Source organism: Schistocerca piceifrons, chromosome 6 (assembly GCF_021461385.2).
Source record: "Schistocerca piceifrons isolate TAMUIC-IGC-003096 chromosome 6, iqSchPice1.1, whole genome shotgun sequence".
NCBI classification, from domain to species: domain Eukaryota; kingdom Metazoa; phylum Arthropoda; class Insecta; order Orthoptera; family Acrididae; genus Schistocerca; species Schistocerca piceifrons.
In genome coordinates, this window is record NC_060143.1 from 30,226,066 (window position 1) to 30,251,954 (window position 25,889).

Sequence of the window (25,889 nt, forward strand, 5' to 3'; positions counted from 1 at the left end):
TGCACAACATGCAGCATTGACTTCCATTTAATAGTTTCTTTTTTACAATCATAGGACATATATTTTGTTCCCTAGTTTGTGTTAATACAGTGTGCAACTGTTCTTTCATTTTATTTCTTAATTTATCTTCAACTTTGATGTAATTCCCTTACAGTTTGGTATTGTTACATGTTACTACATTTTACCACTGTATATCGTACTTACACCACCCCTTTTGTTATGTATTTCACACTATTATCATTGTTGGCTTTGGACAGGGACCGGAAGATGGGAAAATGTAGTGCTGAGACTGGTTGCTCAAATAAAATAACAACTGTGAATATAGATGGCTGAAGATATTTTGGATTGACATTTTATATTGAACAGCCGGCTCGCACAACCATGTGTATAAAGATGGAGTTACAGAGATTTAAATTACTCTTAATATCTTTGGGCTATACTGTTGTGGTCTTCAGTCCCAAGACTGGTTTGATTCAGCTCTCCACGCTAGTCTATCCTGTGCAAGTCTTTTCATCTCTGCATAACTACCAAAATCTACATCCATGAACTTTCTTATTGTATTCAAACCTTTCTCTTCATCTTCAATTTTTACCTCCCACACTTCCTTTCCATTACCTTGATATCTGAAGCATGTCCTATCAACTTATCCCTCCTTTAATCATGAAATGCCATAAATTTCTTTTTTCTTTAATTCAGTACAGTACCTCCTCATTTCTTGTCTGATCTACCTGTCTTATCCTTAGCATTCTTCTATAGCATGATATTTCAAAAGCTTCTTCTGTTTTTGTCTGAACTGCCTATCACCCTATCTTCTCACAGTATCATGTCTCCCATCTCATCTTCACCTACTTCTCTTCTCTTTCTATAATATTGTCCTCAAGAATATTTCCCTCTACAGAGTCTCTAATATATTCCTTATATGTTCTGGCACCTGAGCTCAGTATTCATACTACTACTTCACATTTCTTCAAAGTTTTGTTTAATTTTCGTATAGGCAGCCTCTATCTATTCCCTAGTTATGTATGCATCTATAGCCTTGCATTTATTGAGCACTACTATCTGATAGAAAAATCAGTGTTTAAGTCACTACATACAATGAATTTTGAGTTAACTCTGCATAATTCTGCTAATGCTTTTTGTAACTGATTCAAGAAACTGAAGACGTTTCCTCCTGGTAACGAGTTAATTGTCAGTGCTACAAGCCTGTGTGTTTCCAGATTTTCTGTCATATCACAGATATTGAGGGAGGTTTTTAACACATTATTCATAAAATTGTAAGGCCTGGGACTTTACTGCTATTTTTGTACATATAGCCACTTCTCATTCTTCAGTGGTCCGACATTAGCTACTAGCCACCATTATGTGTGTATTCAGTATTTGCAAGACCTGATAAGCAGAAAACATCTGTTAATATTCCACTTGCTCTTCACTTTCTTTCATTGATGATTAAAAATCTTCAGTTTTATACATAGAGGTTCTTTTGTTTTGATGGCAGATGTTAATTCTTTTACATCAATAATATCACCCTTTCAGCTCTATAATTTTGTGCAAGACCCAGTCTTTTTGCTTTTGTAGTAGTTACTTATACTGTAACTATATTTGCTGTGTATCTCTGTCTTTCAGAAGAATTAACAACTATCAAAAGCCCTAGTGAAAAAAGTGGAAGTCACTGTCATAAGATGACGACTCCTTTGGTCAGATTGGATTCTTCTGGCAGTTTTCCATTCAACATAGCCCTCTGATAGAGAAGCTATGCAATAATCATACCTTTGTGTGAATGTTTCTAAGGGCTGAGCTGTGCATTAAGTCCTTCCTCATAATCACTCATCCAGGGTTTGTCGCATCACTCTAATATTAACAACACAACCTCAACTTAATCTTATGAAGCGTTCCCAGAAATGTCCCTGTCATTGTCCTTGAGTCTGTGCTTCAAGCTCTTTTTGCACTTATGATTGCATGATCATCTATTAAAGTATGTTTCCCTGAAGAGTCTGAAGCACAGGTGACATGTCCAAAATACTTTTTTTTATCTGGTAATCATCACCCAAGAAGTTCTGTATCTGCTCTGACATTTGTATTCAATAATTGCTAATAGACAATAAGGCCTTCATGCTAGTTGTTGTTCTGGAAACTAGAATGAGTAACAAATTGCATGTAGATCTTTTAGAATTTTATTTTACACTTCAACTGTAATTATTTAAGATCTGTAAATATGGCTTAGTTTTAGTATAATATACCTCTTTCTCTCCATAAATTATATGAGATTTAGTGCAAGAGCCTTACATAGTCATTTTCCAACCAAGTCAAGCCAGAAGGTGAGATAGGAGAGAGGGGAACCCTACAATAAGAGCGAGCCATGTGATCCGAGGGTAAGTTTTCTCTCATGCTCACAATAGCATAAGCGTTCTCACTTTTAGATCTGTTTATTGGCAGTACAGGCATTTTGCCTCCTGAAAGTAAGTACTGGCCAGCCATTCTGTCTTTTTGAAGTTTTGCAGTTTTCTCAAGTGAATTTTCATTTTGATATGAATTTTGGATTCCTTGGACACCATCACATAAATTATATAGTTGTGTGGCCAGTCTTAAAAGTGTTCACATTATATTCTGATTATGGGGCAAAATTTATATACTATGAATAAATATTGAAATTTCTCGTAGATCTGATACATTGCTGCATCTGACGTGAACTGTTCCTTGCAGTATCTGGACCCTCCATACATACCTTCTACCTCTTAGAATAATAAATATTTTGGCATCTGTATCTCCTAAGATGGAATTACTGATAAAACACCATAGCACAGGCAATAGTTATAATTATTGATAATTCTATTGTTTTAGTTCTTATTGCTTTTGTGTCACTGCTGTCTGTTAAGTACAAACTTATTACCATCCACACTGATAGTTAGTACGTATTGATCTTAATAAAATGTGTGAACTAACTTTATACTTACTCTTGTTATTTCAGGTGGTCAGATGCTAATAAAATTATTTGACAGACTGGTGCAGTTCTGCCCAGAATTTAGATTTTTTATTACAACAAAACTGGGAAATCCTCATTTTGCTCCAGAAATTTCAACAAAAACTACACCTGTAAATTTTGCAGTCAAGGAAGTTGGTAAGTTATATGTTAAGAAATTCAAGCAGAATCATGACACTGTGAATTGAATTAAACAAATCATTTGTCACATGTTGTTGTTGTTGTTGTTGTGGTCTTCAGTCCTGAGACTGGTTTGATGCAGCTCTCAGTAAAGCTGCATGCCCTCGGGAAAAATTATGGCTGTAGTTTCCTCTTGCTTTCAGCCGTTCGCAGTACCAGCACAGCAAGGCCATGCTGGTCACATACTTTCATTTATTTCTTTATATAATCACTTAGAACAATACAGAAACTGCCAAATTTAGTACTAGTTTATGTAACCACTACTTGGTAAACATACTGTTTCTGTAGCTTGTTAATTTGCATTGTCTGCTAAGAGGCAACGTGTTTTTCATCTCTGAAAAGACAGAAAGTCTCACAATGCCCAGGACTGAATAATAAAGAGAGTGAAATGGCTTTCAGTGGATTTTTTTTTTATTGAACAAGATCTGTATCTGATTCACTGAATGTGGACATATAGTATCATGCAGCATAATAGTGGCATGTTGGAGTTTGTATCTGTCAAGGTTCAGTGTGGTTAGATTTCAGATAGCAGCAGAGAAGCCATCACTATTTATTGTTGTGTTGCACAGCATGGCATGAACGTGGAGGATTCCATGACAATTTTAGAAAACAGAGACAATTAGCCTAAATTTTTGGTGTGAAATACCTTGTTTGAAATGCTCTGGTTCTTGCGTTGAATTATTCTTAATTCTTTGCTGCTTGGATATTATTGTATGAAATGCTTTAATTTTTTATGGTAATTTGGTGCATGAAGTTGTGTTATTATGTATGCAATGATGCATCAAGAATACAAATGTAACACCCACTCTTATTAAAGATAAACATTTGGTACCATTTCTTCTACTTAATTACCATACCAGCGTTGTCCCAATCTCCTAAGTGTGATTGACATCCACATACCCATTCTAAAAGCATTTAGCACCACTTCTGACTGTAGCTCTCTTCCTTCAACAAAAAATTATTATTATTTATTTATTTATTTTTTTTTATTTTTTTTTTACTGTAAGTCGATGTTGGATATCACTGAGTGTAACTTCAACTGCCTGTAGAAACTGTACCGCAGTTTAAACTTTGCAATATATGACTGGCACATGCAGTTACTACTTTCCTGCAATATTTATTAGCTGGGTTTTATCAGAGTATACTAAATGTATAGAAGACAACATTCATTGCTTACATGCCTCATTGACTGTTAGCCACAGACAGTGGCACTGTTATGAAATGCACAACATCTCATCAGTCACAACTTTCATAACAGTATGCCATTATTTTTTCCCCTGAAACAAGGCTTAATGCTGAGAACCAGTCATAATGATGATACTGTTATGAAGTTGAATGTTATACAATGTTGAATGGGCATTTCCGATATACACTCCTGGAAATTGAAATAAGAACACCGTGAATTCATTGTCCCAGGAAGGGGAAACTTTATTGACACATTCCTGGGGTCATATACATCACATGATCACACTGACAGAACCACAGGCACATAGACACAGGCAACAGAGCATGCACAATGTCGGCACTAGTACAGTGTATATCCACCTTTCGCAGCAATGCAGGCTGCTATTTTCCCATGGAGACGATCGTAGAGATGCTGGATGTAGTCCTGTGGAACGGCTTGCCATGCCATTTCCACCTGGTGCCTCAGTTGGACCAGCGTTCGTGCTGGACGTGCAGACCGCGTGAGACGACGCTTCATCCAGTCCCAAACATGCTCAATGGGGGACAGATCCGGAGATCTTGCTGGCCAGGGTAGTTGACTTACACCTTCTAGAGCACGTTGGGTGGCACGGGATACATGCGGACGTGCATTGTCCTGTTGGAACAGCAAGTTCCCTTGCCGGTCTAGGAATGGTAGAACGATAGGTTCGATGACGGTTTGGATGTACCGTGCACTATTCAGTGTCCCCTCGACGATCACCAGTGGTGTACGGCCAGTGTAGGAGATTGCTCCCCACACCATGATGCCGGGTGTTGGCCCTGTGTGCCTCGGTCGTATGCAGTCCTGATTGTGGCGCTCACCTGCACGGCGCCAAACACGCATACGACCATCATTGGCACCAAGGCAGAAGCGACTCTCATCGCTGAAGACGACACGTCTCCATTCGTCCCTCCATTCACGCCTGTCGCGACACCACTGGAGGCGGGCTGCACGATGTTGGGGCGTGAGCGGAAGACGGCCTAACGGTGTGCGGGACCGTAGGCCAGCTTCATGGAGACGGTTGCGAATGGTCCTCGCCGATACCCCAGGAGCAACAGTGTCCCTAATTTGCTGGGAAGTGGCGGTGCGGTCCCCTACGGCACTGTGTAGGATCCTACGGTCTTGGCGTGCATCCGTGCGTCGCTGCGGTCCGGTCCCAGGTCGACGGGCACGTGCACCTTCCGCCGACCACTGGCGACAACATCGATGTACTGTGGAGACCTCACGCCCCACGTGTTGAGCAATTCGGCGGTACGTCCACCCGGCCTCCCGCATGCCCACTATACACCCTCGCTCAAAGTCCGTCAACTGCACATACGGTTCACGTCCACGCTGTCGCGGCATGCTACCAGTGTTAAAGACTGCGATGGAGCTCCGTATGCCACGGCAAACTGGCTGACACTGACGACGGCGGTGCACAAATGCTGCGCAGCTAGCGCCATTCGACGGCCAACACCGCGGTTCCTGGTGTGTCCGCTGTGCCGTGCGTGTGATCATTGCTTGTACAGCCCTCTCGCAGTGTCCGGAGCAAGTATGGTTGGTCTGACACACCGGTGTCAATGTGTTCTTTTTTCCATTTCCAGGAGTGTAGAATACTCTCCTCAATTATAGTAAATGTATAATTGTCAGTGAGTTGCATCTTTTGTGAAAGAACTCATATTTGTTCCATGCTTTTGACACTTTCTCTTCTTATCTGGTGTTTCAAGTCATGAAGTTTTTCTTTCATTATTTACCTCTGTATTTTTCTTTGAAAATACTGCAAACACTCATTCACTTATCTTCACAGAAGCCATTGTTTGTACATCTACTTTACAAAGTGGTGCAGGAGGCAACTGCCGTTGTACCTCCTTGTTTTAAGATTCCTGCATTATCATGATTGTCCTTTAAGTGTAAATCTTTGACTAGATTTATTGCATCCTATGTTTGGTTCCTGAATCCTCACTCACATTCTATCTATTGCCAAAAATCTTTTACTTAAATAATTATTTTTCTGCTTAAAGTGAATCCATTACTTGGGAGTGGTGTACCTTATAGTAAAATTTCCTGAAGAGTTAGAACTATGTGACATGCCAGTAGTCAATCTGCCCTTTGCCTTTCATTACTTGCTTCTCCACCTGCCTCACAGCTTCATGTTGCTCATATTCTCTCTTTCACTCATAATTAGACAAAGGCTACCAACATATCTTACTGGGATAGCACTGCTGAGAGAAAAGATATGGCATGACACCACTATGTATGTAACTTAAGTCTTTTATGCAGACTTCTGCTAAAGAAATAGATGATATTAGTTCTTGGGCACCATTATCATTTTACCTACAGAGTGTGCCTTGCATGTGCATGGGCTATCTGGAAAGTAACCTCCAGTTTCATGCAGAATGGGGCTTAGTGCGAAGACAGAAGCAGTAACTTCACTAACTATATAGTGGGGAAATTAATTTAAAGCATAGTATTTATATATTTAGTGTATGGCTTGTATCACATCACACAAGAAAAGCATTTTTGTCTTTAACAATATGTATACACATATTTGACACACAAAAAAATCATAATTATAAGTTAATTGAATATACAGTATTTACAAAGCACAGGAGGTCATAAACATGTATGCAATTGCTGAATGCTTTTCAGTTGATGTCTTTGTTGCTATCAGGATCTCCTCCAGAGCTCCACAAAATAAATGTTTTTGCACACACACACACACACACACACACGTATGATGTGCTGAACACTTGGACATTTTGCAATGCGATCACAGTTGAATAATGTTATTGATCTCCATTTTTACAGTGAGTTGCCACTCCTTCCACTATTTGTCCTTTTCCTGTGAGTGCAGAACTTGTGGTGCTCTTCTAAAGCTGGTGGCCTGGATGAGAAGTGGGGTGTCTTAAACTCTTCTGGGGTAGCATTGTTCTCCCATATATCTGCCCATTAGTTGGATGATGGGAGTGAAGTCTGTTTTTATTGAGTGTGGGAATATCCTCATGTATAGGGATATAAGAATTACCAGCAATTTTTGGAATTTGCCCATTTGAGAGCAGGTTATCACCACAAAAACGAGGGAGCTACATATGAGGTTCATTCAAATGAAACCTGCTCAATGTGTCTACCTGTGCTTTACATGAAAGATGGCACCACATAACTGCGGTTATGGTGATGCCATCTGTTGGTAGAGAGACTGACGCGTGTGCACCATTTGATGTTGCATAGCGCCAGTGCGGTTTCACGCTGAAGAGGTTGTGGTCACATAACTTATCATCCACTGCCAAACATGCAGGTGAGTAAGCAGGAACAATGAGAAGTGATTCGATTTTTGGTGGCGGAGGGAGTTGGAGGCCGTGAAATGTGTAGATGGATGAAGGCTGTGTATGTTGAGTATAGTCTGAGTCGTTTAAGTGTTGTGGAATGGCACAAATGATTTCTTGAGGGATGTGAATCATTGGAAGACAATGCTCATCCTCGACAGGCTCATCATGTCATCACACCGGAAATGGTGGCGGAAGTGAATGCTTTATTCTTGGACAACTGCAGGGCCACCACCCATTCCATAATGCATCAACACTTGAATTTTCGAAAAATTTGTGTGGGGTGGTTTCCCTACCAACTGACCACTGTACAGTGTTGTTGTTGTTGTGGTCTTCAGTCCTGAGACTGGTTTGATGCAGCTCTCCATGCTACTCTATCCTGTGCAAGCTTTTTCATCTCCCAGTACCTACTGCAACCTACATCCTTCTGAATCTGCTTAGTGTATTCATCTCTTGGTCTCCCTCTACGATTTTTACCCTCCACGCTGCCCTCCAATACTAAATTGGTGATCCCTTGATGCCTCAGATCATGTCCTACCAACCGATCCCTTCTTCTGGTCAAGTTGTGCCACAAACTTCTCTTCTCCCCAATCCTATTCAATACTTCCTCATTGGTTATGTGATCTACCCACCTAATCTTCAGCATTCTTCTGTAGCACCACATTTCGAAAGCTTCTATTCTCTTCTTGTCCAAACTATTTATCGTCCATGTTTCACTTCCATACATGGCTACACTCCATACAAATACTTTCAGAAATGACTTCCTGACACTTAAATCAATACTGGATGTTAACAAATTTCTCTTCTTCAGAAACGCTTTCCTTGCCATTGCCAGTCTACATTTTATATCCTCTCTACTTCGACCATTATCAGTTATTTTGCTCCCCAAATAGCAAAACTCCTTTACTACTTTAAGTGCCTCATTTCCTAATCTAATTCCCTCAGCATCACCCGACTTAATTAGACTACATTCCATTATCCTTGTTTTGCTTTTGTTGATGTTCATCTTATATCCTCCTTTCAAGACACTGTACAGTGCAATACTTGAATGGTGATGTCTTTGAATCATCTGCCACTTTATCAGGAGCAGAAATATGGCTTTCTGTCGCGTATTGTCACAGGTGACGATACAGGGTGCCACCATTTTCAAGTGGAAAGAAAGCATCAGAACAAACAGAGGAAACATGTGACTTCACCACCTCCAAAGAAATCAAAGGCCGTGTGCACCATTTCTGTTAAGGTCGTGACATCCTTCTTTTTGACCACAAGAGCCCACTGCTTGTCGAGTTCCTGGAACGGGGAACCACCATGAACACCTAGCATTATCAAGATATGTTACAGAACCTTAGATGAGCCATCAAGTCGAAACGCCGAGGCATGTTGTCCAGTGGCATTATCCTCCTGCATGCCTACACACAGCCAATGCAGTGAAGACGACATTGCAGCAGTTTCAGTGGGAAACGCTGGAACATCCACCATACGGCCCCAACCTTTCACTGTGTGACTTACATATGTTTGGACCTCTAACACAAGGTATTTGCGGACATTGATTCGCAATGGATGATGAAGTGTGTGACTGGATCCAGACCTGGATCCGACAGCAGCCTGCTAGCTTCTTCAAGGATGGAACTGACTAGCTAGTGTTGCAATGGGATAAATGTGCTAACAGTTTTGGCAACTATTTTTGAGTTTGTGTACTGTGTATAACTACATTTTTGAGTTAATAAAATTGTTACCATTACTTTACACTAGTGACTGGGTTTCATTTGAATGCCCCTTATAACAGGGAATAGACATCCAGAAAGTTGGATGCTGTGATTGCTCCTTTGAAGATGTATGAGGATTGAATGAAAATTAATGCCTCCACCTTCATTAGTTGTGCTTGGATGGGAATATTTTAATAAATCAAATGCAGAAATAATCCTTAGAATGTGATCTATAATTACCAATATTCACTTTTCCACATAATCACCAGCCAATTGGATACAGTTCTGCCAACGATGAATAAGTTTTCTGAAGTCGTCGTGGAAGAAGTCAACACTCTGTTTCCGCAACCACAGTCTCACAGTTTTCTCAACATCTTCATCAGAAGCATAATGATGTCGCCGCGGATCATCTTTCATTATCGTGAACAGATGGAAGTCAGACGGTGCTAATTCTGGACTGTATGGAGGATGCCATACGGACGTTATATTCAGTCTCTGAAGTTCTCAAAAAAAAATGGTTCACATGGCTCTGAGCACTATGGGACTTAACATCTATGGTCATCAGTCCCCTATAACTTAGAAATACTTAAACCTAACTAACCTAAGGACATCACACAACACCCAGACATCACGAGGCAGAGAAAATCCGTCACCCCGCCGGGAATCGAACCCGGGAACCCGGGCGTGGGAAACGAGAACGTTACCGCACGACCACGAGCTGCGGGCTGAAGTTCTCCTGTGCTAGCATGTGAAGTGTGTGGTTTGGACATCTTCTGATAGCCAATCAAAGCAATAATGTGACACACACATTCTTGTGAAATGCCAATTGTGCTTGCAGTTTCTCTCTGAAGTGATACGATGATCGTCCTGAATCAATCTGTCAACATTTTGCTTGTGAAACTCGGTCGTTGCTGTCACAGGATGTCCAACTCTTTTTTTGTCATGCAGGTCAGATATTCCTGCCTCAACTTCTTTGAACTTACTCACCCAACGACACACAGAACTCCGATCAACACAATTACCACAAACTTCTTTCATTCTCTGATGAATCTCCTTTGGGGTGACACCTTCTGCTGTCAAGAATTCAATGACTGCATGTTGCTTAGATCGCATTGACTGGATGTCTGTGCAGGGCTCCATACTTTACACTGTAACAACACAACCTTTCAATATTAAGGCTTCCCGCCAACTGGAGCTGTAGAGAAGAGACTACGGAACAAGCCAGTACCTGCCGCATACCAATGCTGCCAACTGTTGAAGAGTTACAAAGGTGGACGCATTACTTTTCAGTCAACCCTCGTACATAGTCTGTTTGAGCTGGGTGTCAGTGAATCTGATAAGTGGGCTGTTGATTCAGAGTGCAGTGCAGTATTCTGACCAAGGGTGCACCAGTCCAAGAGCAGAAGTTCTCAGAGCTGGGACAACATGAAAGTGCTATTACTTCTAATTCATTTACAGTGTTGTTGTTGTTGTCTTCAGTCCAAAGACTAGTTTGATGCAGGTCTCTATGCTACTCTATCCTGTACCAGCCTCCTCATCTCTGAATAACTACTGCAGCCTACATCCATTTGAATGTATTTACTGTATTCACCTCTTGGTCTCCTTCTACCCTTTTTGCCTCAAATACTTTGCTCCACTACAAAACCGATGATTCATTCATGCCCCAGGGTGTTTCCTATCAACTGATTCCTTATTTTTATCAACTAGTGCCATAAATTTCATTTCTACTCAGTTTCATTCAGAACCTGCTCTTTAGTTACATTTTCCCATCTAATTGTCAGCATTCTTCTATAGCTGCACATTTCAGAAACTTCTGTTCAATTCTTGTGTGATATCATAACTATCTACATTTTACTTTTGTACAGGACTACACTCTAGACATATACCTAACACTTAAATATTTGTTTGATGTTAATGTATTCCTCTTTTTGATTTTTTTTTGTGCTAGAGCCTGTCTGCATTTTACATCCTCTCTTTTGACCATCTTCTGTTATTTTGCTACTCAAATAGCAATACTCATTCACTACTTTAAATGTCTCATTTCCTTCAGCATTGCCTGATTCAGTTTGACTACATTTCATTACCCTCGTTTTACTTTTGTTTATGATCATTTTATAACCTCTTTTCAACACATTATCCATTCCATTCAACTGCTCTTCCAAATCCTTTGCAGTCTCTGACAGAATCTCAAGGTCATCAGGAAACCTCAAAGTTTATTTTTTTTTTCTCCCTGAACTTCAATCCACTCTCCAAATTTGTCCTTGTTTTTTTTACTGCTTGTTCAATGTACAGATTGAATTGCATAGGGACTAGACTACAATCCTGTCTCACTGCGCTCTCAGCCACTGCCTTTCTTTCATGTCATTTGACTCCTACAACTGCAGTTTGGTTTTTGTACAAGTTGTAAATAACATTTTGCTCCCTAAATCTACAAAAGCTATAAAAGTAGGTTTCGATTTCTTCAACTTATCTCCTAAGATTAGTCATAGAGTCACTATTGTCTTGCATATTTCTACACATCTCTGGAACCCAGTTTTCCCATTCTTTTGTACATAATTCATGTCAGTATTTTGCAAGCATGATATATTACATTGATTGTTTGGTAACGTTCACACAAGTCTACCATACCCATTCAAAATAGAGTTACACCACCAAATATAAAATCCAGTCTGTGCCAAAAACTCTCAAAGCTTTTGTTCATCATTAAATTTGCATTGTATACGGACAAAGAGTCACTTCTATAAAAGGGTATAGTGAATGTGGATGACATGACATGACATGAATCAGTTAGTACAGAAAACTGACAAAGATAAATCACAAAAATCTATTGTTTCATTACATTTCATTTGTCAAACACTGCCTGTTGTTTTTCATCTCAAGATCTTCTTCCAATATTTTGTTCCAATGATTTTCCTGGTGACTTACCAGCACAAGTCATTGGCATTGTCAAAGACTCATCCTCCGTTGATGGATGTTGACTGGAATTGAAACCGTAGCTTGTAATTATATGTGCCATTTACACCAACACTTGAGGGCTTTTACCTGGTCATTTCTGCTGTGATTTTCCTCTTGTTACCTGCAATGGTCATTCACTCCAGCATGGGAAACCATGGTTCATTTACTTTGAGACTTTTTTCTTTCTTGTTAAAACCTTTCTCATGTTTATAAACTTCAAGGGTTGCCCGAACAAGCAGGTGTGGTAACATTTCCTCACAGCAAAAACCTTTATGTTGGTGACTTTTGTTGTGTGCTCAGTCTCACACAGTGTCTGCTTTGCCATTGTCATTTTTCCACTTGTCTCAGACTGCAATAAGAAAATGATATTGGCACAGGTGGAGAAATTAGCCATGTTGAAGCACATGCCATTTGAGATCAAAACTCACTGGTCTACAGGCACTCATTGTGGAGAGAAGCTGCCATGCCTATTTGCTCAGGAAAGCCCTTGAAATTCATAAACATGACAGTAGTTTTAACAAGAAATAAGAAAGCCTCAAGGAAAATGGATACTGGTTACCTGTGCTACAGAAAATGACTATTGCAGGTAATAAGGGGAGAAACACACTGATAATGGACACAGGAAGGTCCTCAGACTTTGTCACAACTGGTACATAATCACAATCCCTGGCCATTGGCTCAATTCCAGTCTCCAATGGAGGGTGAATCTTTGATTTGCCAGTCACTCATGTGTATGAAATGTCAGAAAAATCATTAAAAAAGCTTTGGAAGGAGGTATTAGGAAGAAAGCCAGCAGGCAATACATTAGAAAGTGGCCACAAAAGCCTCATCCATTTTGTATTTCTTGGAATATTTAGCTTGAGACTATGATCAAACAATGAGGATACCATAAGTTTTTGTACTTGTTGGACTCCTAAATTATTTTCTGAGAACCACAAAACTCAAATGGAGCACTGATCTTCTTGACTTTCTTTTATGTCATGATGAAAAAGGAGAAGGCCTATAGCACAGGGCCATGACAAGTGAAAAAGTTGTAACCAGTGTGAAAGTTTATCAAGTATTTCCTCAAAAAAGACTATATTTTGCAGGTAAAAAGAAATCATGTGTACAGTGTAAATGTGAAATATTAAAATTAAATGAATGTGTGTCTGATTGGCAAGATATGATTAGTGCACCAAAAATGGATATTAGTAAACTCACATTAGAAAAACATGAGCTGATGACGAAGGAAATAATGATGAAATTCACTCAAGAAAACTTGCCTTCTTTGGATAAGAACAGTTAAAGAGCATTGAAAGTCAAAAAACATGTGAAAGCAGCATAAATTTGGTGGACAATGACCACTGTGATGTGTTACTTATGATAAATTATGAAAATGCCAAAAGTAAACAAAGTACTCTTGCATCGTTAAGAAAAAGTGAGGTTAGCAACTCCTATAAAATAAATAGTGATACCTGCAAGAAAGTTTTAAGTGCTGTAAAACATGCAGATACAAGACACATGATTTTATTTCTATTTGGTAGTCATGGACTGTACTAGTTTATTACATCATACACTTCTGCCAAGGTATTTTGTGACATCTATTGTCAAAGTGAATGCACAATTGAAATATGTTGTTAACAACATTGAAGAAAAGGTACATGACTTAAATAAATTCGACTGTTTGGTAGTTCTGGCTGGAACAAATTATGTAGAACCAGATTTCAAAGAATACCCATGTATTGTGAACATGCTACTCTCAAAAAATACAAACACTAAAGTGATTCTGTGCTCAATATCCTACAGATTTGACAGGACACTCTGGAACAATAGAATATACAAAATGAACATGTTCTTAATGGAAAGTGCTGCCCAGTGCAGTCACGTTAAATTAATGGGTGTTAATCTGTTTTTAAGGAGCAGTGGTTACACAACACATGGACTGCATCTGGTTTAGAAAGGAAAAGAAGAACTTTGCAGGAACCTTCATTATTCAGCTATGCTTCAGCCCATCACTGCATCACTAATCTGAGTTAATTGCTTGCAATAGGCAGAACAGACTGACACCAAAAAATAAGTGCTTACAGTATGGCAAAATATCGTAAGGGAAAAAAAAGACAGTAAATATGCATTCTGTGGAGTGAATATCTGACAAAGAAGACACACTGAAAACAATGTCACCATGTAAAAAAATGAATGCAGGATGAAGCTGTACAAGAGTGGACAGCAGATCATGGCAAGTAACCAGGCATAGGACAGCTTCCAAACAATTCACTGCAGAAGAATACTATTAAGGAGTCCAGGACACCAGGGTGTGAAGATCAAGATGCAAACGAAAAGAAGACAAGAGTCTATGCTCAAAGTATTAATAAGGCTAGAAATGAACCTCATGTAGAACTGAATCTGCTATATCATAATGTCTAGGGCTTAACCAATCAGTTGTATGAAATGGAGGTTCTTCTGAATGATTTATTGAAGGAGATTTCAGTCTTGTGTGTAACTGAACATTGGCTGCAAGAGATACAAAACTGCTGAACTAAGTAATTTTCCGTAATATACTTTTTATGCATCACGTAAATATATAGATGAGGTCTAAAGATTTTTAATATCCGTAATTTTGTAGGCTTCTGAAGATGACAAATTAATTTGTTGAAACCAATAAAGCACAATAAAATTTATTTTCAACTGATGACTGAAATTTTTCCTAAAAAGGGAAAAAAAATACAAAAATGTACAGCTGAAATTTCAGATTTCCAGTTCATCAGCAGCTTTTGCAGGGAAACAAACTGATGACTGAAATTTTTCCTAAAAAGGGAAAAAAAATACAAAAATGTACAGCTGAAATTTCAGATTTCCAGTTCATCAGCAGCTTTTGCAGGGAAACAAACAGAGGGAGTGGAACACATATATATGTAAGAACAGGTTTTAAAACCAAGGAAGTGAGGTTTAAAAATGTATGCTGCATTGAAAAAGATTTTGAGTGTTGCTTAAATGAACTAATAGAAAATAAAATAATAATTACATGTATATATACATCACCATGAGGCAATTTTAAATTGTTGTCTGATAAATTGGAAAGCTTTCTGAACTGTCTAAATAGTCAATCAAAATACACTATTATACTTGGAGATTTCAGTGTGAATTTCAAGGACAACTGGTTAATCTACTAAATGCGTACCACATGGATATATGTAGAGAGTATACCACCAAATACACCAGCAAAAGTGAAACTACAATTGACCAAATACTCATTTATCAATCAAAATGTGGCTTTAAAGTTGATGTGTTGGACACAGATTTTTCTGATCATCAAGCAGTTAAATTGATTTTAAAGGAACCTCTAAGAAATGTAACAATGGGAAATACATAGAGAGAAGATTAATTAATGATGACAGCATTAGTGTCTTTAATCTCCTGTTAAAAAATGTAAACTGGGATATAGAAACCAGTGGTTCTGTAGGTATAAAATTCATCATGTTCTTGTCTAATTATAAATACTGCTATGATATTTCATTCCCTCTGAAGTGAATGAAAAGTAACAAAACATCAAATACATGGATTACAAATGAAATCAAAAAATCATCAGACTGTCGTTGAGAGCTATATAAGTGTGCCAAGCAAAATACCACCTTGAAACCATATGTGAAGTACTACAGGAAAAGTACAGGGAAGCTACATTTGCAGAAAAAAAGAAGCACAATGATTCATAAATCAGAAAGGGGAACAACAAAATGAAATCAGTGTGGAAAGTTATAAATGATCACACACACAAACATAATAAAGCAAGTAACAGGACCATCATAAAACACAGAAACGAAACTGTTGATGATCCACTTCTATTCGCAAATAATTTTAATTATCATTATATTAATGTAGCTCAAAACCTGATAACAAGTAATTATAAGCCAAAAATGAAGGTAGAAACTCCAATAAGTGAAAGGACCATGTACCTATACCCAGTAACACTCAAAGAAATACAAATGATTATCAGTAAACTAAAGAGGAAAATGACCTGTGGAGTTGATGGTATCTGTGACAGAATTATTAAATATAGTGTTGATAATCTTGTCTCTCAATTTGTCTTCTTTGCAACTTGTGTTTCCAAGTAAGCTTAAACTGTCAACAGTAATACCAGTTTATAAAAGTTGTGACAAGTTTGACATTAGAAATGATAGACCGTTATCATTATTTGTATTTTCAAAAATAATTGAAAGAATAATGTGTGATAGATTGCTAGACTTCCTACACAAATATAAAATTCTTGTAAATGCACAGAAAGGTTTAAGAAAAGGCAAATCAATGCAAATGGGTATCTTCAATTTCCTAAAACTTGTTTGCAAGGCTATTAAGGACGATTTTATTTTCTTCTGCCAAATCAAGTAGGAGACTGTTTACATCACTACAGTCATGAAGATGTGTTGATACGAAAGCATCTAGCCTTGGTGAAATAGTATTAGTTGTATGTGACTTTATTTTGTACATGAATGTAAGTATGTAAAATTTTATACTCTTTTGTACTTTGGCAGGCCCAATGTCATGAATGTGATGAAATTGGTGCTAGATAAATGAAAAACTTTTGCCTACTGAAATGTGGAGACAAAACAGCATATAATTGTTTGGAAATGTTTTTGGATTTTATTGAGTGCGGAAGGAGAATCAGTTCTGAAACCTGCTGAAAGACATTAAGAAAACTGAAAAAAGACACTCAAAACAGATTAGATGGTGTCTTGCCTACCTGTGATATGTTTTTTTTTATGACAATACTCAGCTACATGCAAACACAAGAATCTTTGCTTTGGTTCAAATGAAATCAAATGAAATGCTTTTGAATATCCATTCTTCAGCCTAGACTTGGATCCAAGTTACTTCCACCTCATCATATACATGAAAAAGTGGCTTGTCATGCAACACAAATGCTGAGTTCCACCATGGTAAACACTAATTCCCTCTAAAACTCATATAGGTAACTCAGATCAAAGGTTGGAGAAAGCTGAAGGCATACCATCTCCAAGAGGACATGACTGCTCTACGTCTACATCTACATTTATACTCTGCAAACCATCTTGAGGTGGATGGCAGAGGGCATGTCCACTGTACCATTATTAGGGTTTCTTCCTGTTCCATTTACGTATGGAGAATGATTGTTTGAATGCCTCCGGGCATGCAGTAATTATTCTAATCTTATCCTCACAATACCTATGTGAATACTTAAGGGATTGTAGTATATTCCTAGAGTCATCATTTAAAGCTGGTTCTTGAAACTTTGTTAACAGACTTCCTTGGGATAGTTTATGTCTATTTTCAAGAGTCTTCCAGTTCAATTCCTTCAGTATCTATGTGACACTCACCCACGGATTAAACAAACCTGTGACTGTGCTGCCCTTAGTCTGTACACATTCAATATCCCCTGTTAGTCCTATCTGGTATGGGTCCCACACACTTGAGCAAGAGTCTAGAACTGGTTGCACAAGTGATTTGTAAGAAATCTCCTTTGTATTTCCGCACCATTCTACCAATAAACCAAAGTCTGCCACCTGCTTTATCAATGATTGAACCTATGTAATCACTCGATTTCATACCCTACAAAGTATTACACCTAGGTATTTGTATGAGTTGGCCAATTCCAACAGTGACTCGTTGATATTATAGTAATAGGATACTACATACTTTTCATTTTGTGAAGTGCAAAATTTTATATTTCTGAACATTTAGAGCAATTTTCCAATCCCTGCACCACTTTGAAATTATATCAAGATCTGACTGAATATTTGTGCAGCTTCTTTCAGATAGCACTTCATTATAGATAACTGCATCATCTGCAAAAATCCTGATTTTACTATCAGTATTGTCTGCAAGGTCACTTATGTCCAACACACTTTCCTGGGGCACACCTGAAGACATGACACCGCCTATGATTGTACTTTTGACAGTAAGCGTAGGTGTAGTACTGAGCTAGATGCTTTTCAAAAATCAAGAAAGACTGTATCTACCTGTTTACCTTGATCCAAAGCCTTCATTATGCCATGTGAGAAAAGTGAGAGTCGGGTTTCACAAGACTGATATTTTCAAAATCCATGCTGATTTGCATTGTGGAGATCATTCTGTTCAATATACCTAATTATGCTTGAGCTCAGAATATGTTCTACGATTCTACAAAAATGTGATGTCATAGATATTGGATGGTAGTTTTGTGGATCACTTGTACTACCCTTCTCCTAGATGGTTGTGACTGGTGCTTTTTTCCAAAAACTGGGAATGATTTTTTGTTTAAGGGTTCAACAATAAAATATAATAATAATAATTTTATTGGCCTTCAGCTGATTACAGCAATAGGCAAAGTCAAGAGCATATATTTCTACATAAACTACTATATCAATGTAAACTGATTTACATAAAATAGGTACACGTTAGAATACAGTATTTGCAGCTCCAAAAAATTTATCAGTGGTGTAAAATGGATTGTTCACTAGTAGCTTGTATAATTTAGCTTTAAAAATATTTACAGGCAGTTCTTTAAAGTCAGCACTTACTCTATCAAACATCCTTAGTCCAAGAACTAGGTAGGAGTTCTGCGATTTTGATAATCTATGATATGGCATGTCTACAGATGTTATGGCTTTGAATATCACTTCTCAACACAAAATTAGACACATTGTTTCTAATGTACAATAAAACATTCTAGATGACTAAGCTTATTACTGTAAGACACTGCAATGTACACTCCTGGAAATTCAAATAAGAACACCGTGAATTCATTGTCCCAGGAAGGGGAAACTTTATTGACACATTCCTGGGGTCAGATACATCACATGATCACACTGACAGAACCACAGGCACATAGACACAGGCAACAGAGCATGCACAATGTCGGCACTAGTACAGTGTATATCCACCTTTCGCAGCAATTCAGGCTGCTATTCTCCCATGGAGACGATCGTAGAGATGCTGGATGTAGTCCTGTGGAACGGCTTGCCATGCCATTTCCACCTGGCGCCTCAGTTGGACCAGCGTTCGTGCTGGACGTGCAGACCGCGTGAGACGACGCTTCATCCAGTCCCAAACATGCTCAATGGGGGACAGATCCGGAGATCTTGCTGGCCAGGGTAGTTGACTTACACCTTCTAGAGCACGTTGGGTGGCACGGGATACATGCGGACGTGCATTGTCATGTTGGAACAGCAAGTTCCCTTGCCGGTCTAGGAATGGTAGAACGATGGGTTCGATGACGGTTTGGATGTACCGTGCACTATTCAGTGTCCCCTCGACGATCACCAGTGGTGTATGGCCAGTGTAGGAGATCGCTCCCCACACCATGATGCCGGGTGTTGGCCCTGTGTGCCTCGGTCGTATGCAGTCCTGATTGTGGCGCTCACCTGCACGGCGCCAAACACGCATACGACCATCATTGGCACCAAGGCAGAAGCGACTCTCATCGCTGAAGACGACACGTCTCCATTCGTCCCTCCATTCACGCCTGTCGCGACACCACTGGAGGTGGGCTGCACGATGTTGGGGCGTGAGCGGAAGACGGCCTAACGGTGTGCGGGACCGTAGCCCAGCTTCATGGAGACAGTTGCGAATGGTCCTCGCCGATACCCCGGGTGCAACAGTGTCCCTAATTTGCTGGGAAGTGGCGGTGCGGTCCCCTACGGCACTGCGTAGGATCCTACGGTCTTGGCGTGCATCTGTGCGTCGCTGCGGTCCGGTCCCAGGTCTACGGGCACGTGCACCTTCCGCCGACCACTGGCGACAACATCGATGTACTGTGGAGACCTCACGCCCCACGTGTTGAGCAATTCGGCGGTACGTCCACCCGGCCTCCCGCATGCCCACTATACGCCCTCGCTCAAAGTCCGTCAGCTGCACGTACGGTTCACGTCCACGCTGTCGCGGCATGCTACCAGTGTTAAAGACTGCGATGGAGCTCCGTATGCCACGGCAAACTGGCTGACACTGACGGCGGCGGTGCACAAATGCTGCGCAGCTAGCGCCATTCGACGGCCAACACCGCGGTTCCTGGTGTGTCCGCTGTGCCGTGTGTGTGATCATTGCTTGTACAGCCCTCTCGCAGTGTCCGGAGCAAGTATGGTGGGTCTGACACACCGGTGTCAATGTGTTCTTTTTTCCATTTCCAGGAGTGTAATAAACAGAGGTTGCCAATGTTCTGTTTTATTAGAATACATTATTATTCTTATTACTTTCTTCTGTAAAAGTAAAATGTCATTTACAAGACAGCTGCTACCCCCCAGTAAAATTCCATAAGAGATGATGCTTTGGAAGAAGGCAAAATATGCTGATCTCACATAGTCATTAGGAACATGTCTTTTTAAATTTCTGATTAGATAAATAACTCTTGAAAGCCTAGCCAATATATTTTTAACATGTGGTTCCCATATCAATTTATTGTCAATAGTAACACCAAAAAATTTAACAGTTTCTAATTCTTGGTAGTTAGGAATCTCTTTGAGGCTAAAGTAAAGTGTCTGGGTTTTGTTTTAATGTAGTAAGAAGCCATTAACTTTGAATCATAATGAAGACTGAGCAAGGGGATTTTCGTTCAGTGTTTTCAGTGAATCTAGATGAGAGCTTTTATGTAGAAAAGTTGTGTCATCAGCATACAATATTGTGTGAGAATTTATGAATAAGGGCAGGTCATTAATTGATTAGTATAAACAGTAAAAATCCAAGCACCAACCCTTGAGGCACTCTGTACCTAACATTAACCAAATTTGATTTCTCCCTACTAATGCACACAACTCGTTGACGGTTCTCTAGAAAAGACCTGAACATATTTACACTGTTGTGATCAAAACAATAGTAAACTAGCTTATTCAGCACAGTGTCATACTCTACACAGTCAAAGGCTCTGCTCAGGTCACAAAATGTAGCCTGGGCATAGTCACTAGCCTCAAACACATCTAGGACTAATTTTACGAGGGAGTCCATTGCATCCGTTGTGAATTTACCTTTCCTAAATCCAAACTGTTCATCACTAATTATATTTAGTTTGCCCAAGTAGACACTAACTTGCTCATACATAATTGTTTCTAAAATTTTTGAAAAAGCTGGGGTTATGGATATAGGTCTCTAACTAGCAGGATAGTTCTTTTCCCCTTTTTTATATATGGGCACAACACTAGAAAATTTTAGTATGTCGGAGAACTTACTTTCAACTAGGCATTTGTTAACACAAAAAGTTAAAGGATAAATCACACAATCAATAACATCTTTCAACAAATTACACATCACAGTAATCAACACTAGCTGAAGGTTTGAAATTTTTCACTATTTTTAGGATATTATTTGGGCTCACTTCTGTGAAAGTGAAGGTGCTTGGGGGAAGCTTTTCAAAGCAGCTGTCAATAATATTATTAAATTCTTCTGGGGTAATGGTGATTTCCTCTTTGTGTTTAGTGTGTGCAATGGAGTTTATTACACTCCAGGCCTTTTTGTATTTATTTTTAGATTTTTCAATTTTTACTATGTTATGCAGTTTCTTTGCTTCATTTATTGCCTTCCTATATTTGTATTTAGCTTTAGCATACAGTTCTTTATACAGTTCTGATTTACTGGTTTTGTACAGACTAGAATACAGCATAACAGTATGTTTCAGTCTCCCTAACTGTGGAGTATACCATTCCTTCGTTTTCCTTTTCTTGTAATTACTACTAATATTCACTGTACATATTTCCAGAGGGATGCTATTTTCAAATATATTTAAAAATATGGAGAAAAACTTGGTGAAAACAATATCAGCTGAACAGTGTTGAAGCCTAATAAAACGTGTGTCCCAACTGAGATAAGTGAGGGCATGTCTAAACTTATCCATCCTCTCTCTGCTCAGTGGTAATCACAATTTTAGATTCTGGTTTTGTGCAATCTGAAGTTACATTATTAAGACTAAAATATGCTGCATCATGGTCCGAGAAAGGGAAACTAATTACATCAGTGGACATACAAGTTCTCTTAATATTTGTAAATATATTGTCTAGACAGGACGAGCCTCTGGTAGGTTTGCAGCTAACATAGCACAGGATAAATTGTCAAAGCACATTTTTGAGCTCTGTCACAGTTTTTCTGTCCTGCAGGACATCAAAACTTGAATTGATATCCCCTACAATGACAATATTGTATTTTTTTCCATTTCGGTACACATATGTACATTAAGAGTTCCTCATGTTTCTCCAGAAAGATATGGGGGTCACCACTAGGTGGCCTGTACACTACTACTACCATTAGCTTAAGGCTCTTAATTACTAGACCCAATATTTCAAAATGCATTTCATCACAAAGTGTACTGAGATCTATCCTGCCACAGTTTGGTGCAAGAGGTGTTTTTGCATATATTCCTACCCCACCACGTGAGTGCTGTTTCCTGCAATAGCAACTAAGTAGTGTGTAATCATCCAATACTTTGTACCCAAGCTCATCCTCTTTACACCAATTTTCACTTAAACATAGAATATCTACCATATTTTTATTTGAAAATTTGTTGACTATTAAGTTTTTATCTGCCATACCCTGAATACTGAGGTAGCATATTTTAAACTCTACTTTAAGCATTTCTTTTTTCCATATTCTCTTACTTGACTTGACCTAATGTTATTGCATGAAAGTTGACCACGTTGTGTCCTTATGTTACTAGAACACCCAGCCTGGTCTAGGCATACAAGTTTTTTGTCATCTCAGTTGAAATATAATCCAATTACATTACTGGTCTTTTTTCCTTCTCTAGCTTATCCAATACTATTCTGAGAATTGTATCACTTAAAACACGTTTACCTAAATTATTGAAATGTTGACCATGCTTGGTATGATATGCCATTCTCTGCTACAACTACTGGTATTAATGAAGGAAACATTCTTAAAGTGCTTACAGGTAGCTTTGTACTCCTTGTTGGTCTGCTCCACTACCTTATTCACACATCACCACTGGGGCAAATCATGTCGATGAGGCACATTAACGACAATCACATTGGTGTGGGTTAACACTCCAAGAGTCTTCCTCAGTGTCAAAGTAGCTATCTTCCTTTCATTTCTGCTGACATCATTTGCTCTGGCCATTACCACTACAAAGTCTCTGTCCGTGAGGGCTCTGCTTTCTTTCTTGATTGATGTTGAAATGTTTCGTAAACCAGCTCCTGATTTAACAGTACCTTCTATTTCAAACTCGTTAATCACATGTGGTCCATTTCCGTTAACATAGCTGAAACATAGCTGCTAATCCTCTGGCTTAACTGTCTGAATAAATCTTGATTTTACTTTTTTCTTATACCTTACTTGGCTGTTTGCTAAGTTTTGAGTGTCCTGCACCACCTTATCAGATGAGTATGCTGATACAGTTTCTACGTCATCTGTGTTTTGAAGTGAATTATATTTGTTATTTAATGGTGACACAAAGTCCTGCCTACGTTTATTGTTAATATGTTTGAAAGAGCTCCCCTTAGATTTTACAGTTACCCATCTACTGCTAGGCCTGTTGTGAGCCATTTTAGTCGTAGCTTCACTTTCTGGCAGTCCTTCCATTTGTTTGGAGATATTAAGACATACCTGATGATCACTCTCTTCCGATTTAAGCTTGAGTCTTCTGTTTTCATCACTCAGAATTTTTGTGTCCTCTCATAGCACAGCAATAATTAACAACAGATCATTTTTGGAGGATGAACCACCGATTTTCACATCTTTGGTCATTGTTTTACCACGCCATCGCTCCGATTTGTGTGGATTCAGTTCATATTTCTAGTCGGAAGAGGGGCTAACTCAGCAGCAAATCCAGTGTATAATCTGACAAAGATTCCATCAGTCCATGGAGCTTTGCTTGATTTTAACAATTTCAGCTTTTTCTCAACATCATATGACACTAATACTTATTTAATTCATGTTTTCTGTGGTACAGAGGACTAAATTGGGACAATTGTCCTCCTTTTTACTTTGTAAAGGAACATTTGAAAGCTGGGTTAAGTATTTCAGCTTTTGCTTTGCTACCCTAAATTTCAGTTCCTGTCTCATTCGCTAGGAATTGGACATTAAATTTGGTGCCACTAACAGCCTTTACATATGATCAGAATTTCTTTGAGTTCTGTGAAAGATCACTTGACGATATTCTGCTACTGTAGTCACTGAAGGCATCACACATTGTTCTCTCGACAGCCAAATGCGTTTCGTTCAACATCTCTCTACCTATAGCCCTACACTTCATTTCATGCACTGGGTTTTCAATGTAGATATAAAACATAAAATGCATAAAGTATATTTTATACTTAAGTAATACCAAGCATTATGAACATGATCCTGAGATGTAGAAAGTTCTCATATATTTCTAAATTAAATAATAGCATAATTCAGGAGAGGGAATGATCAGGTATAAAAACAATTCTCTCTTGATTTTTAAATTTATATAAACAAATCTATGGTTTCTCCCATTAATACTGAAATCGTATCTTTTCTTGTATAGTGTTGTCAGTGTATCCCAGTGTTATAGCCCATTCTTTTCTTTAAAGGACTTGAGGCACAGCTTCTTGGAATTGTGGTCCGGAAAGAGAAGCCAAAGCTAGAAGAACAAAAAGACAATCTAGTGCTGAATATTGCAGCTGGTCGACGTACTCTAAAGGATCTGGAGGATGAACTGTTGAGACTACTTTATGAGACAAAAGGCTCACTACTTGATGATTTGCAATTGCTTATAACACTACAAACTTCACAGGCAACCTCTGTTTCTGTAAATGAACAACTCAAAGTAGCAGAAACAACAGAAACTGAAATTGATGCAGCACGTGAGGTAACTGAAAGTAACAGATGGATAATAAACTACTTAAAATGTGTAAAAATAACCAAGAACATTTTGGCTTTGATACAATGTTAAAGGTAGTATAATATGTCTTAGTTAACATATGGAATTATAAGCTTAAACAAAAGGCAACAGTTTCTAAACCATTTGAGTTTTATGACCGTAAATGCTTCATGAGATATGGTCTGGTGTACTTGAGTTAGGTAAAGTAGTTCTTGTTTCATTGTTTTTTCCCATTCTTGTCTCAGATGAAGGTAATGAAACTGTGTAAGACCATTGACACTACACAATAGCCATGTTGCTTCTTATATGCTGCCACACTCAGTGCCATGGTCAAAAGATTTCCTGTACCAAATGTAATGCTGCTGTGCACCATGATGATCTTTATAATTATGTGTACTTAAAGTTTAAACTTTTATTATGTTTTTGCTGAACTGCAGAACTGCCAACAGTTACTTTCATTTTGCAATGATTTGGTCGCCCCTGCAATTTTTTTAAAATCTCCTTCATGATTTATCCCATTTCATATCCTCCATTTGCCCCTGCAATTTTTTTAAAATTTCCTTCATGATTTATGCCGTTTCATATCCTCCATTCCCTTTGTTTTACTTTAATTTATTTGACTCCCTTAGTAGTTCTCATCATATTCAAAGCAGTATCACCATTAAACTTCTTAGCCTCCTTACGCATTAAACATCAACGTGTTGCGATGTGGCTATTGACAGCTTGTCCGTTAATGTCAACACTGAATTATCAACCATTTGGTTACCTACTGATTTTAGGCAAAATATCATTTACA

The 25,889-nt window shown here is 38.7% G+C and overlaps 1 protein-coding gene across 1 annotated transcript in view; it reads left to right on the forward strand.

The window, feature by feature from the left end:
* The window catches only part of LOC124802831 (dynein axonemal heavy chain 2), a 1,031,222-nt gene that overhangs the window by 874,559 nt on the left and 130,774 nt on the right, over window positions 1-25,889 (forward strand). Inside the window, 2 exon segments of the mRNA XM_047263843.1 lie at window positions 2,966-3,115; window positions 24,804-25,081. Of these exon segments, the coding sequence (XP_047119799.1) occupies window positions 2,966-3,115; window positions 24,804-25,081 (428 nt within the window).